At 43.0% G+C, this 13,602-nt stretch overlaps 2 protein-coding genes across 5 annotated transcripts in view; one reads left to right on the top strand and one right to left on the bottom strand.

The window, feature by feature from the left end:
- Nucleotides 1-5,404, top strand: part of LOC128737551 (protein bric-a-brac 1-like) — a 370,491-nt gene extending 365,087 nt beyond the window's left edge. For 2 of the 3 annotated variants that reach the window (XM_053832220.1, XM_053832218.1), the window contains 2 exons: nucleotides 80-489; nucleotides 557-5,404. In XM_053832220.1, coding sequence (XP_053688195.1) covers nucleotides 80-489; nucleotides 557-1,561 — 1,415 coding nt within the window. In that variant the 3' untranslated portion in view covers nucleotides 1,562-5,404. The remainder of the gene's footprint in view (nucleotides 1-79; nucleotides 490-556) is intronic. The other variant, XM_053832219.1, reaches the window with a different exon arrangement.
- Nucleotides 5,405-11,013: 5,609 nt separating this feature from the next.
- On the bottom strand, nucleotides 11,014-11,989 carry LOC128734964 (vacuolar protein sorting-associated protein 29). 2 transcript variants are annotated; one of them, XM_053829385.1, is made up of 2 exons: nucleotides 11,845-11,989; nucleotides 11,014-11,736 (listed from the first exon to the last, which is right to left on the bottom strand). In XM_053829385.1, exon 2 carries the CDS (start codon nucleotides 11,659-11,661, stop codon nucleotides 11,113-11,115), a length of 549 nt encoding a protein of 182 aa, XP_053685360.1. In that variant the 5' UTR covers nucleotides 11,662-11,736; nucleotides 11,845-11,989; the 3' UTR covers nucleotides 11,014-11,112. The 2 variants fall into 2 exon arrangements, with proteins under 2 accessions (XP_053685360.1, XP_053685359.1); XM_053829384.1 differs by having other exon boundaries at nucleotides 11,015-11,736; nucleotides 11,841-11,987.
- Nucleotides 11,990-13,602: the final 1,613 nt, after the last annotated feature.

Below are 13,602 nucleotides of genomic sequence, written 5' to 3'. Positions count from 1 at the left end.
AGCATCCTGACATTTATTACATTCTCGTACTTCTACACATCATATGACTAGATTTTTCCCTCTCTTCTATCGTTCGCAGCAGAAAGTTACCAGTACCAGTTGCAGTCGATGTGGCAGAAATGCTGGAACAGTCAGAACCTAATCCATCATCTGCGCTTCCGGGAGCGTGGTCCGCTGAAATCATGGCGTCCGGAAACGATGGCCGAAGCTATCTTCAGCGTGCTAAAGGAGGGCCTATCGCTGTCGCAGGCGGCCCGCAAGTACGACATTCCCTATCCGACCTTCGTGCTGTACGCCAACCGTGTCCACAACATGCTCGGACCGTCCATCGATGGCGGCACCGATCTGCGACCTAAGGGTCGTGGCCGACCGCAGCGGATTCTGCTCGGTATCTGGCCGGACGAGCACATCAAGGGCGTAATCAAAAGCGTAGTCTTTCGCGATGCCAAAGAAATCAAGGAAGAACCGATCCTGTATGGCAGACATTCGGTAATTGATAAAGTTTAGAATGTACGGCCGATTCTCGATCATAATTTTCATATGTATTTGCTTACAGCCATTCCCGTTTCAAGATAATCCATTGAACTATGCACCGAATGCTAACGGCCAGCTGCCAACCCCTGGTGCCGAAGCGATGTCCCAGGATGCACTGACAGCTGCAACAGTGGCCGCTGTGAGGCAGCAAATGTGCAACATGGTCGCTGCTGCTCAACATCATCCAGAAGCGGCCGCCAATCTGGTAGGGTTCAACCTGCCACCGCATCACACTAACCTAAGCGTCCATCCACCGGGAAATGCTGGCGGGTCCAGCAGTGGTATTCCGGTTCCAAAAATTGGCTCACCTGCCGTTCCGAATCAAGGCCACGGTAATAACGGAGGTAGCGGTGGAATACAAATACCCCGTCTAGGATCTCCAGCCGGATCCAGTCTACCCACCAGCAAGGATCATGAGCACCATGGTCCCGCCGGCCTATCGCACGGCAACAATCCAAGCACCTCCAGCAACAGCAGCAACAACAGTATCAACCGTTCTGAATCATCTCGCAACAACAATCACTCATCCAGCGGATCCAACGTCAATCATCATCATCCGTTGGCTCACCTAAACAGCGGCAGCCTCAGCATAACTCGTCTTAATTCACCCGCTTCCGCTCACGATCTCCGCATGACAACCCCACCGACGGAGGAAAGCCCGCTAGCCTCGCCGATGGGTTTGGCCCTGGAACCGGCCGTCAATCTGGCGGTGGGCGGCAGCCAGAGCTCCGACATGCACCCGCTCGGAATGCCACCGGCCTACCATGGCAGCAGCAAATCGTCATCCCGTGCCGGTTATTCTTCCTCGTCCTCTCCGCCCCGACCGGAGCATCTCTTCCACGATCAGGACATTGCCGAACTGGTGGCTACTTCGCGGGCTAGCAGCGGCGGTGGCGGAGGCGGCGGTGGCGGCGCCGGTGGTGGTATGCCCGGCAGCGGTGGCAGCAACAGCGGTCCCTTCAGGGAGTCTCCACGGCCGGGGGCGGCCATCAAGATGGAACCGATGACCGAGTGCCGCGGCGATTAGGTCACGCATCACGTAGCTTTAGTTTAGTTCCAATTTGGCTATGATGAAGGTGTGACCGGCGGCGGTCTGGCGGTAGGCGAGGCGAAAGGGGTTTTTGTTTTCTGTTTTTTTTTTGAATGAAAGGTGAAAACTTTGGGAATTTTAGTTTAATTTGTATATTACTTTTTGTTTCCTTACACACTCTTGCTGTATGACTTTTACTCTTTTTCCTTTGATTTAAGAGATGATTTCACACATGTTATTTTTGCAATATGTGATATGATTAACTTAAAAGAGGGTATGTTTTTATTAAGAGGCAAGCTAAACGTAGAAGAGGGAACTTCAAGGGAGTTTTATTTATTTTTTACTACCGGAATATAACCATTTTAGATCGTACTAAAAAAACTAATGATACAAAGCTGTGTGAGAGTTGATAAAAATTGTGCAATAAAAAATTTAAGAGAAAATTGGATGGAACATTCCCCCAACAAAATGTATTAATTCACAAGCAGACGCGCAGCGGGTTACGTTGCAGATTGTAGGAAGAAGTTTTTTGTTTTCTCCGTCAATTTAAAGAAAATTTTACTATTTCACATTTTCTACTTAGTTTCAACTTTGCCATCGTTTTTCACGCACAATCCATGCTTTACCAGAAAAAATACTTTACTTTTCTTACAAACAAATCTTGTTTTATACAATGTAAACTTTTGCGTTAAACAAGTGCGACTTTGCAACCACGAAACGAAAAATTCTTCCTACATTTTGCAAACGGCTGCTTCTTAAAAAAATAAAAATTAACATTTTAATGTTCAAAAAAACCCTAACGAGACTAAGATTAAATTTTGAAGTTAAGTATGGAAAAACATGTACAAAAGCAAACCTTCTTCGGCTACAGCAACGTGAAGCGGAAGTGTATGACTAACACAAGAAAAGAGGCGAGAAATCTAATAGAAATTAAACAAACCAAGTGTATTGAAATACATTGCCTTCTTGTCAAGTGGAAACACAACCTCCATAAGTGAAATTTATATAGAGAAAAACAAAATACATTTTTAGGCAAACGGAGAAACAAAATTATCGTAAAAAATACAGCATTTGGCCTAGACTGTATTTTTCAAGCGGCAACAAGATTAAGCCACCTTTTTTATTTTAGCAAAATGTCGGACACGTTTATTCGTATACGTACAGCTACGTATTTTCGATTGTTCGTTTTTTCCGTTAAAGAGACCAGTTTATGTCCCCAATTCAAAGATGAAGAAAATTAATGAAGAACGAAACATCCGAGAAAACCAAACATCTGTTCATAACCGAAATCGTATGCACACACTTTTCGGCTAACAACGGTGGTGGAAATGCGGGTGGTAAGAAGGATCAAAGGACACTCATTTATTCTTGCAAACACGTTTCGGAAAAAGTAACATTTTCGGCAAGCAAAACAAGAATGATTTTAGGCAAAATACAACAAAAGAAAAACAAGCAAACAAAAGAAACCAAACCTTTTAGAGTAGAACAAACAAAAATTTGTAAACGTTTCGGCCAATGTGTTCAAAAGGAAGCAAAATTTAAAGAGAAACAAAAAGAGAGTAAAAGAAAATATATTTAAATTAATTGAAGCAACAAAAATTTAGAGAAAAAGTGCCTTCCACCCCTTTTTATGAGAAGAAATTTAATATATAAATTACTTTTTAACGAACAGAGAGGAGAACAAAGAAACCCGATAGCGAAACAAAGAGATCAAATATCGAGGAGACAAAAACATAAACTGTTTATATCTTTAAAAGAAATTTTAAATTTGGAAGTAAGTCAAAATTTAACCGTTTCGGAAATTGTTGTTAGCTTTTATGTTGGAAGAGAAAGCCGCAGGCGGACCAACCAAGGCGGACTTTCTCGAAAGTTTTTTGTTTATTTCTGTTGGAAGGAAATTTCGTTGCCAATGTGAGAGGTTGTGTCATCTAATCAATTTTTCTAGGTGTGCACTGTGAAATCCAATGACAGAAAGAAAGAAAAAAAAAGTTCGTACGAAGGATGTTAACGAACTAACAACAAACAACAACAAACAGCTTACACTTACCCACACATATTGCAACCGATACAATGCACCCACGCTAGAAAGCAGTTAAAAAAACAAAAGCAAAATAAACCGGAGAAAAACAAAAGAAATAGAACTTACGCAACAACAGGAAGCCTGATTTCTGTCGTCTTCACCCAAACTGAGCAAATTATCGCAGCAAAACATACTATTGATGTATTATAATAACACGAAACCAAAACCAAAACACACATAGAATAAATTCATTGCAGAGGACTAAGTAAACTTAATGACAGTGAATCAGTACCGTCTTGATCCATTGCACTTTATGCTTGCGAGCAGACTCATTTAACGGATACAATTGATCCACAGACTGTTGATCGCTTAAACCGTGAAAGAAGGACGTAAAACTCGGAACTTGCAAAAGTAAACAGTAAATAATTGAAACTCTTTCACTGCAAGTCAAGTCAACATCGAACCAGGTTGCTTGATCTGACATTATTGCTTACTATGATCTCGAAACATTATTTGTTGGATTCTTGAAATGACTTATCCTATTTTTCAACACAAACCAATTGGCATGCGTACAGTGTAAGTTGAGCATTAAATTTCTGAAACATCACAAAACTGCAAGGGCCTATTAAGGACAAAAGGAATAATAAAAAATACCTGTAAAATGAAACAGAACCAGCCGGTTGCCAAAGATGGCAATTTTCGCGATCGATCAAACCAACCAATATCAAATCCATCTCCGGACAGTAATGCAGCTCGCATTTATCTTAGTTTTTGCACTTCTAGTTTCCGAACAAAAGCGAAAAAGAAAACTACAAAACACAGTCCTCAATCTTCCCGTAATTGATTCGTGTTCTCGCGTCCAGAGAGGATTGTGTAAATCCGTTCTGCCTTGGGACTCTAGGTTAGTGATTTTACTTTCAGGCTATCAAGCTCCGCGGAAACCACACACGGGCTTCAATCAAATGCAGACCAGACAATGGTTAACCCCTAAAACACGTTATACTTACGGAACGAACTGTTATCACTAGATTATATTTTCCTTCCCATGTATAAACGCTCTTACACGCAAGATGCAATAGTTTTTTGTTGACTGTATTCAAACTGTAAATTTTTTATTAAATAATTAAACACTACTGTAATTTATTAACCTAACATTACCAGTACATTAAGTAAGCAAAATAGATCAAAACCGATAGCAAAAAAAGAATCGAAAGAGAGACAGCAAAACAATAGCAAATAAACTGCGCCACCAAATGAATCAATTCAATTAGAGAAAAATAAAACAAAAACTAACTTCATGCCCAAATTTGTCTAAACTAATTTATTATACCTTCAATAATATACATTGTATGTTTTTAACGCCTCGTAAATCCTATTTAGAGAGAATGTGGTTTTCTGTTTTTAGTTCGTAACGGAACAAGCCTAGCTGATTTTATTCGTTCAAATGCGCAAAAAACACAGCAAAGCTTGCAGCATTCAGCATTATGTCTTCTCCGAACAAACAAACAAACAAACAAAACCGTAATCCATTTAGAGACTCCTGCTGGAAGAAGCAAACAAGGGCAGAACAGAAATGAGAAGGAATTAACATAATTTAACGAAACGAATGAAGAAAAAAATACAAGAAAGAAAACAAATCAACCAACAGATAGTAGAAGAAAAAAGGAAACATTAAACTAAAAATAACAATGGATAAGATTACAAAGGATAAAAATCGTGGACAAGATAAAAAAACAAAACAATTTATCAATAATCATTAGTTGGCTATTTGTCACAGTGTACCAATTTATTCGATATGAAATATAGTTTAAAATAATGCATTGCCCGGGGTTTTCATTTTATAATGGCGAACATATCACAAAGACTTCTTGCGTTTCGCTTGGGGGAAAAAAGAATTAAAAAAAATTGAAAGAATAAGCATTCTATAAGTATTTCTGCACAAAGAACTGGTAGAATTTTGGCACCTAACAAGGGAACTCAGGGTAAGAAGAGCATCCTTAGCTCAATTTTCCAAAGTTTCCAATCGTTTCATTGTTTTTTGCCCTGACCTATACTGATTAATTCGTTCCGTGTTTCCATTTTCGTTGTTCATGATATATGGGAGTTTCGGTATACTACCTTATCCGGGTCGCGATACGTACATTCCACTGAGGGCTCTGCCAGCAAGCTTATGTATAGTTTGCGAAAAATAGCGTTTTATATTCTGTCGCTCGCTCCAAGACAGACGCTGTTTCAGCCACCCCTCACCTGAGGAACAGGCGGTCAAGTTCCACCTCCTAGCTTAACTACTTAACTGCCAGTGTATAAAAAAGCAAAGCAATGGATATAAACTTCCTTAAGAACCTGGTTTTGGAAAAATCCTGCCTGCCGTTTCTAAAACCGCTCGTCGGATCACCCCCTCAAGAGGGATGTTGAACAGCATGCAGGATAAGCCATCACTTTGTCTCAAGGGACTCGAGAGTGTCTTCAAGGTGCACACGAAGTGCACACTTCGCCCAATGTAACTCTGATCAATCCTGTCAGTTAATGTGGAAAACTGTTCTTGCAAAGGTGATCGAGTAGGGAAATCTACTCAGCCCCTTAGAAGATACGGTACTATCAGACACCTGCAAAGACAACTCAGGGAGTGGGATAAGGTATCCCAACCTCCCAATTCGGCTTCCGAAAAGGCAAATCTGCGGTGGATGCCATCTTGTCTGTCACTAAGGCAGCCAAAGTGGCAATCCAGCGCAAGAGGACAGGTATCCGCTATTACGCAATTCCCAAGTAACAATTTGGGTTTTATTACACTCTTGCGATGGTATTTAAGACCAAAATTGGACTTGAAAACCGCCATAAGGATACAATAAAACTTACATTGTTGCTAGGGTTGTTACGCTCAACGCGAGAAATGCGTTTAATAGCGCTAGTTAGTACTCCATAGCCAATTCGCTTCAGAACGTCCAATTTCCAGAATCGTGTGCTATGCTACAACACGGAGAAGGGTCAGAAGTGCGTTCCAATCACCGCAGGGGTTCCGCAAGGTTCCATACTGGGCCCGGTGTTGTGGAACGTCATGTATGACAAGGTGTTGAAGCTAAAGTTCCCAGTAGGGGTTGTGATTGTCGGCTTTGCGGACGATATCACCTTGGAAGTCTATGGTGAATCAGAGAGGTTGAGTTAATGGCTGCCCACTCTATCAACATTGTCGAAGATTGGATGCGATCTAGGAAACTGGTGCTAGCGCATCATAGAACGGAGGTTATCGTGGTGAACAACCGCAAGTCAGTGCAGCAAGCAAATATCAGCGTCAGAACTGCTCTATTTCGTCAACGCGGTCCTTTAAACTCCTTGGAGTCATGGTCGACGACAAGCTCAAGTTCGGGTGCCACGTCGACTATGCATCCAAGAAGGCTTCCACAGCTATTTCGGCATTGTCTCGTATGATGTCTAATAGCTCTGCGGTATATGGTAACAAGCGAAGGCTATTAGCCAACGTGGTCCAGTCCATACTCAGGTATGACGGGCCGGTGTGGTCATCGGCGTTAGGTACCAAAAGCTATCTAGCCAAGCTGGAAAGCACCTATCGTCTCAAGTGCTTGAGAGTGGCGAGTGCGTATCACTTGACAGACCTTTTGTACCCTCAGTATGGAACCTTGCGGAACCCCTGCGGTAATTGAAACGCACTTCTGACCCTCCTCCGTGTTGTAGCATAGCACACGATTCTGAAAATAATTTTCCAGAATCATGTACAGCGACACCGGCACTTGGACGTTCCGAAGCGAGTTGGCTTTGGAGTCCCAAATAGCGCTATTAAACGCATTTCTCACGTCAAGCGTGACAACTGCGCAATAGCGGATACCAGTCCTCTTTCGCTGGATTGCCACCTCGGCTATCTTGGGGACAGACAAGATGGCATCCACTGCAGAATTCGGAAGCCGAATTGGTTCCTTGACAGACCGTTTGTATCCTCAGTACACTGAGATTGTACGAGTCTGCTAAGGATAACCCTCTCCAGCACCTTGCCGGCAGTATCGAACAGACAGATCGGCCTATATAACGAGGGGACACCCGGAGGTTTTTCCGGCTTCGGCAATAGGACAACAGGGAGAACCATGCGAGGGCTGGGGCAGCGCCTTATGGGCCGGGACAGGGCTGTATTACCAAGTGGCACCACGAGGAGGTAGGGAGAAGAGTTGCTATAACTGAAAGCATTGGCGGAACCAGCGCTCATTTCTAGAGGAGGCTATAGCCCCCGGCATATTTTTCGACCATTTTATTTCGTCGGCATATTAAAATTACATGCACATTAATGCATAAAATCTTGTAACAGTGACGTAATTAAAAATTACTCTCAAATTTTTATTATTTAGAGTTATCTAACTACAGTTTTTTTCCTAAATTTAATATTCCAGGTCAATTTTTCTAGGGGGGGGGCTAAATCTCAGCGGTGATATATACCCAGCTTATGAAGCTTTGCCAGTAAAATTCTGTGATCGATGCGATCAAATGGAGCCTTTAAGTCAGTGCAAATTGTATCTACCTGATCACTCTATGTGGTAGAAATGTAAATCTTGGCGTGCATAAAATTTATTGTAAGATAGAACTGGCGGTTTATGAGGTTTTAATTAAAGAAATGACTAATTAATTTAGAGTAAAAGTAAATTTTCATAAATTTAATCCTTTCTCCTATGCTTTTACACTTCTTAATGTCCTGTTATGTGACTAAATTAAACATTTAGTAAAGCTTTTTCGTTTTCAGTAATGTTGTCTACCGTACTGTAATGGTCAATAGAACAGTTTTGAATAATGATACATAATTTTTATTCCTTTACTTATTAGGAAAGTATAATAACATTGGTATTCTTATTTATATACATTGTAAAGATTCAATTTTTCTTATACTCAATTCTTTCCACTTTGACACGCTTCCATCTATCCGGGCAGTGGACATCTTCCAGGCATCTAATCATTACTGCCCCAAATAATTCGGGAGCTTGCAAAATAGCCCCTTTAATGACCAAATTACGGATTCCGTCTGGTCCCGGTTCCTTGCTCATCTTTAGGGATTTAGCGATCTCAATGAGTTCCTCATTCGTAACCGTCGCTTCCTCCCCAACCTCTAAACCGCCGTCGCCCACGTAACTTTGGATGTTCGGCATGGAGGCCGACCATCTTACGCTATTATGTGAGATACTAGAACGTCGGCCGTGGGACGACTCGGCGGCCTGGGGCCAGGGCCTTGACTCGTGACGTGGAAAGAGGCCCTCGATGATACGCTCCAGCATCTCTGGCGATCGCTCTGCGGGCACCATCACCCCACCGGTTCGCATTGGCACTAGCGCATAACCTCTCGAAGCAGGCTCGTTTACTAGCTTTTATCCCATTCTTAAGCGCTGCGCGTGCAGTAACAAGTGCTACTCGACATTCAGCCCTGCCTTCGTCCGAACGAGCTCTTTGCATAGTTCTCCTCGCACGAAAGCACGCTCCGCGGAGTTCCGCCATTTCATCTGTCCTCCAGTAAGCCGGTGACCTACTATACCTAGGTCGGCCTTTCCTAGGCATGGTAGCGTCACACGCTCGCGACAGTACCTCAACCAAATGATCTGCATTCGGATCGGGCATACCGCGATCACCGCACTCTCTTCGGATCGCTTCCACAAATACTTCGGAATCGAAGTATGATGTCTTCCACCCACGGGTGGTTGGAGTGTCAGCTCTACTCGCCGTCTGCTGCCTCGTTATCTGACCCACACCATTGAGGATCGCCTGATGGTCACTGTGAGTGTAGCCATTGGCCACCTTCCAGTCTCCTATCAGACCAGAACTGTCGAAAGTCATATCGGTGATAGACTCCGCACTGTTCCTACTGAAGGTTCTTGTGGTGCCGACGTTGGTCAGATCTACATTAAGCTTTGGTTTGTGCGACGACTTCCCCACTCTACCGCCCAAGCGTTAAAGTCGCCCGCCACAACCACCGGCCTTAGACCATTCAGCACAACTGATACTCGGTCTACTGGTCTAATCTCGTTGAAGACTGAGCACAGTTTGAATTTTGCTCTTCTCTTTTTTTTCCTCTGAGGAGGAATCATCCCTACACGTCGGTTTTCAAGATAAGAGCATCGTCCTTCTTCGCTCGCCTCCCTGTCGGCTTATAGGTGAAGCTTTCTTTTTAGCGGAGCTTTCTCTTATTTTCCTCTTGGCCTTGACCCCGATCCACAGGCCACCCGGCATGGTGCTTCCCGCAGGTCGATCGATTGGCTCCTTCAACTCGCTAGCCTAAGGGCTTTTACCGATCAGGCGTTTTTTTGGTCCACCAGGGGGCCATCAGCCGGGAACTGTCTCAGACACTTAGCGGATGCCTTATCGCTGTTGGTAGCGCTCTCTGTGGCTTCCTGGGTCGCGTTGCAATACGCTGTCAACGGGCAGGCATCCGTCTGTATTGACTTCATTGACTTCGACGCCTTCACGGTCTTCACCGCTCTTGCACGCGCCACGAGGTCGTTGTGCACTTTGGTCGCTGCTCACAAGGTTCTCCGAAGCATGAGCAAGCTCTGCTTCAAGTCCATAGAAAAATGGGTAGTGCATCCCTATTCTTTTCCATCGCCCTAATTAGCGAGTTCGAGTTGTATCCTTCTCCACCCTGTAAATTTGCTGTAAATTTGTTTAAGAGACTCATTTTGATTCTAAAGGTTCCCCCATCAAGCCGCTATCTGAACCGATTTGAAGTAGTCGCTTTAATGATCCCTTGGCGATCTAAGAAACAGGGAGAACCATGCGAGGGCTGGGGCAGCGCCTTATGGGCCGGGACTGGGCTGTATTACCAAGTGGCACCACGAGGAGGTAGGGAGAAGAGTTGCTATAACTGAAAGCATTGGCGGAACCAGCGCTCATTTCTAGAGGAGGCTATAGCCCCCGGCATATTTTTCGACCATTTTATTTCGTCGGCATATTAAAATTACATGCACATTAATGCATAAAATCTTGTAACAGTGACGTAATTAAAAATTACTCTCAAATTTTTATTATTTAGAGTTATCTAACTACAGTTTTTTTTCCTAAATTTAAAATTCCAGGTCAATTTTTCTAGGGGGGGGCTAAATCTCAGCGGTGATATATACCCAGCTTATGAAGCTTTGCCAGTAAAATTCTGTGATCGATGCGATCAAATGGAGCCTTTAAGTCAGTGCAAATTGTATCTACCTGATCACTCTATGTGGTAGAAATGTAAATCTTGGCGTGCATAAAATTTATTGTAAGATAGAACTGGCGGTTTATGAGGTTTTAATTAAAGAAATGACTAATTAATTTAGAGTAAAAGTAAATTTTCATAAATTTCCTCCTTTCTCCTATGCTTTTACATTTCTTAATGTCCTGTTATGTGACTAAATTAAACATTTAGTAAAGCTTTTTCGTTTTCAGTAATGTTGTCTACCGTACTGTAATGGTCAATAGAACAGTTTTGAATAATGATACATAATTTTTATTCCTTTACTTATTAGGAAAGTATAATAACATTGGTATTCTTATTTATATACATTGTAAAGATTCAATTTTTCTTATACTCAATTCTTTCCACTTTGACATCATCGCCTACCAGCTGGTACACGTACGTCACAACGGTAGTGCTCTGAATGTCCATTAGCACGAAAGACGGAATTACAGCGGAATCGAGTGCCGAGTACGACCCGGTCGCCGAACCGGGATTGATATAGAACTTACTTTCATGCTCGTATGCCTCAAACTTATGCGTGTGGCCGGAAATCAAAATATCCACATCAAGCTGCCGCTGGATGAGCGCCAATGCTTCTGGATCTCCCCAGGGAACGACCTGGTGTCCGTGTGTCAAGCCGACACGAAATTGTCCCACGGTTACAACTTTTTGCTCCGGATAGTTCATGTTTTCGTCGAAATCACCTCGAACAATGTGCACATCATTGGCCAATGTTTTCAGATAATCGAATGACTCCTTACTGCACAGGTTGCCCGTACAGAGTATATGATGAATTCTTCCCGGGACCAGCAACTTTTTGAATTTGGCTGGCAAGCTGCTGCATCTCTGCGGAATGTGCAAATCGCCCAGCACTAGCACCAGCATGATTGTTAGGACTTGTAGATTGCAAACGAGAACACCGATGGACACTCAATTATCACAGCGTTAGTGACGGGAAATCTGGCCAAAGATAAGATGGTAAATGTTGTATACCAAATTTACTCCATCATATGTAACATCTATGCAAATTTTATTCATCGGTTTCACATCGAAATCAACGTTACCTACTCTTACTGCCTGGCTTGGAACATAAGTGAACACAAATGTTAAATTACACAATTTATTTAATGTAATTTTCTATTTATTTATTTAGAAGAAAACAAAACACCATCCCATCGATGCATTTAGCAGATAGCTGAACCTGATAAAATACTGTCAAAAATTTACGGTGATGGGAAATAACTTCACCGATGAACACATGAAATTTTCGTTTTCAAGTCGATTACAGCAGGTGGCGCAGGAATCATTTAAAATTTTGGGGGATTTTGGGGACCAATCACAAGTTATGTAACAAATTCGGGTTGAAGGGGGCATGCACCCGCCTACGAAAAGTCGAATGCCCGGCAGAAATCGAACAGAACCAATATGGCACCGGCAGAGTTTGACATTCAGAACCGACTCGACCGACGTCTTCATTTTTCGCTCGATTCTCTTTATGTCAAATGTGACACTTTGAGGCAGGAGAAAAGTGGTTCATCCAAGGGGTCGAACACTCAGCACATTGTGCCGCGGTAGTCCAGAGATATCAAGCGGCACACCTCCGGTTCAATTTTACATATGAAATGGCAGCACTGCCAGTTGTCAAAATCATCTCGCACGGTTGCCAGATCTATCAGATTATAACGAATTTACAAATCTTGCAGTTTGGCACTTCCGGTACAGCATCGGCACGGTTCGGCTCATTTCAAGTCGCATAACATAGGGCCCTATTCTGTAAGTCACGTCGAGTGTCACTTTGCTCGACTTTTGGTATTATGTAAGTCACATGTGATACGATTTTGTCGAGTAACTCGACTGAGTCCACCGCCAAAAACCTAGTGACTAAACGGTTGGCAAGTGACGCTTGAGCTAGCTTTGTTTTGGCCCTGCATTGAGCCGCTATGCTGCCCGTTCTTTTTGCACTCGACACTCGACAGCGACTGAGTCGAGCCGAGTTGCTCGACGTGACTTACAGAATAGGGCCCATAAAAACGGCTGTGTCGAATGACTAACCACTTGGAGTCATCAGTTTTGCAGTTTCCCGCTTAGGCGCGTCCGGCAGAAATCGAACAAAAATCTGGCAGCGAAAAACGTCACCCGTGAAAACCTAGGACAGGACGTGCCAAGTGTCAACCGCGGCGTTGACCCAAAATTGACCCAATTTCTGATTGGCTGAAAGTAACGAGCAACCGTTGACTGGAAAATATAACGCGGTATCGCTTTCAGTGTTGCTGAAACTTATTAGTGGGAATACGTCAATAAGTTATTATTTCCGAATTTTAATTTCTTTTGTATTCTGTAGTTCCATGCTTGGTTTTATTGTTGTTGCAGTTGAAAACCGTAATAACCGACGTGCGACATTCGGTTTTATTCTTGTTCTGTGTGTCGCAACTACGTCGCAGGTGGTGCGCTGTATAGCGCATCAATGTGCGAACATAGCGCACCACATGCGACGTAGTTGCGACACACAGAAAAAGAATAAAACCGAATGTCGCACGTCGATTATTACGGTTTTCAACTGCAACTACAATATATTAGTTTTGTTTGTACACGAATTTTAATATTCAAAATAAAATGCAAAACATGATTTTGGTCGCATTAACTGTGGCGTATTCGGGAGCTGATTTTCGGCAAACGAAGGTATTCTTAAAACAATATGTGCAGGCAACAGTGGTGCAGAGTGTACAAAGAATATTCAATCGGGATGGCGGTCATAATGAAAAGAAGAGTAAGAAGCCAGATGGCACGTCCTGTCCTATAGGTGAAAACTAGCAGAAATGACACATC

Source organism: Sabethes cyaneus, chromosome 2 (assembly GCF_943734655.1).
Source record: "Sabethes cyaneus chromosome 2, idSabCyanKW18_F2, whole genome shotgun sequence".
NCBI lineage: Eukaryota > Metazoa > Arthropoda > Insecta > Diptera > Culicidae > Sabethes > Sabethes cyaneus.
The sequence above is the reverse complement of the archived record's forward strand: the minus strand, read 5'-3'. Positions and strand labels throughout refer to the sequence as shown.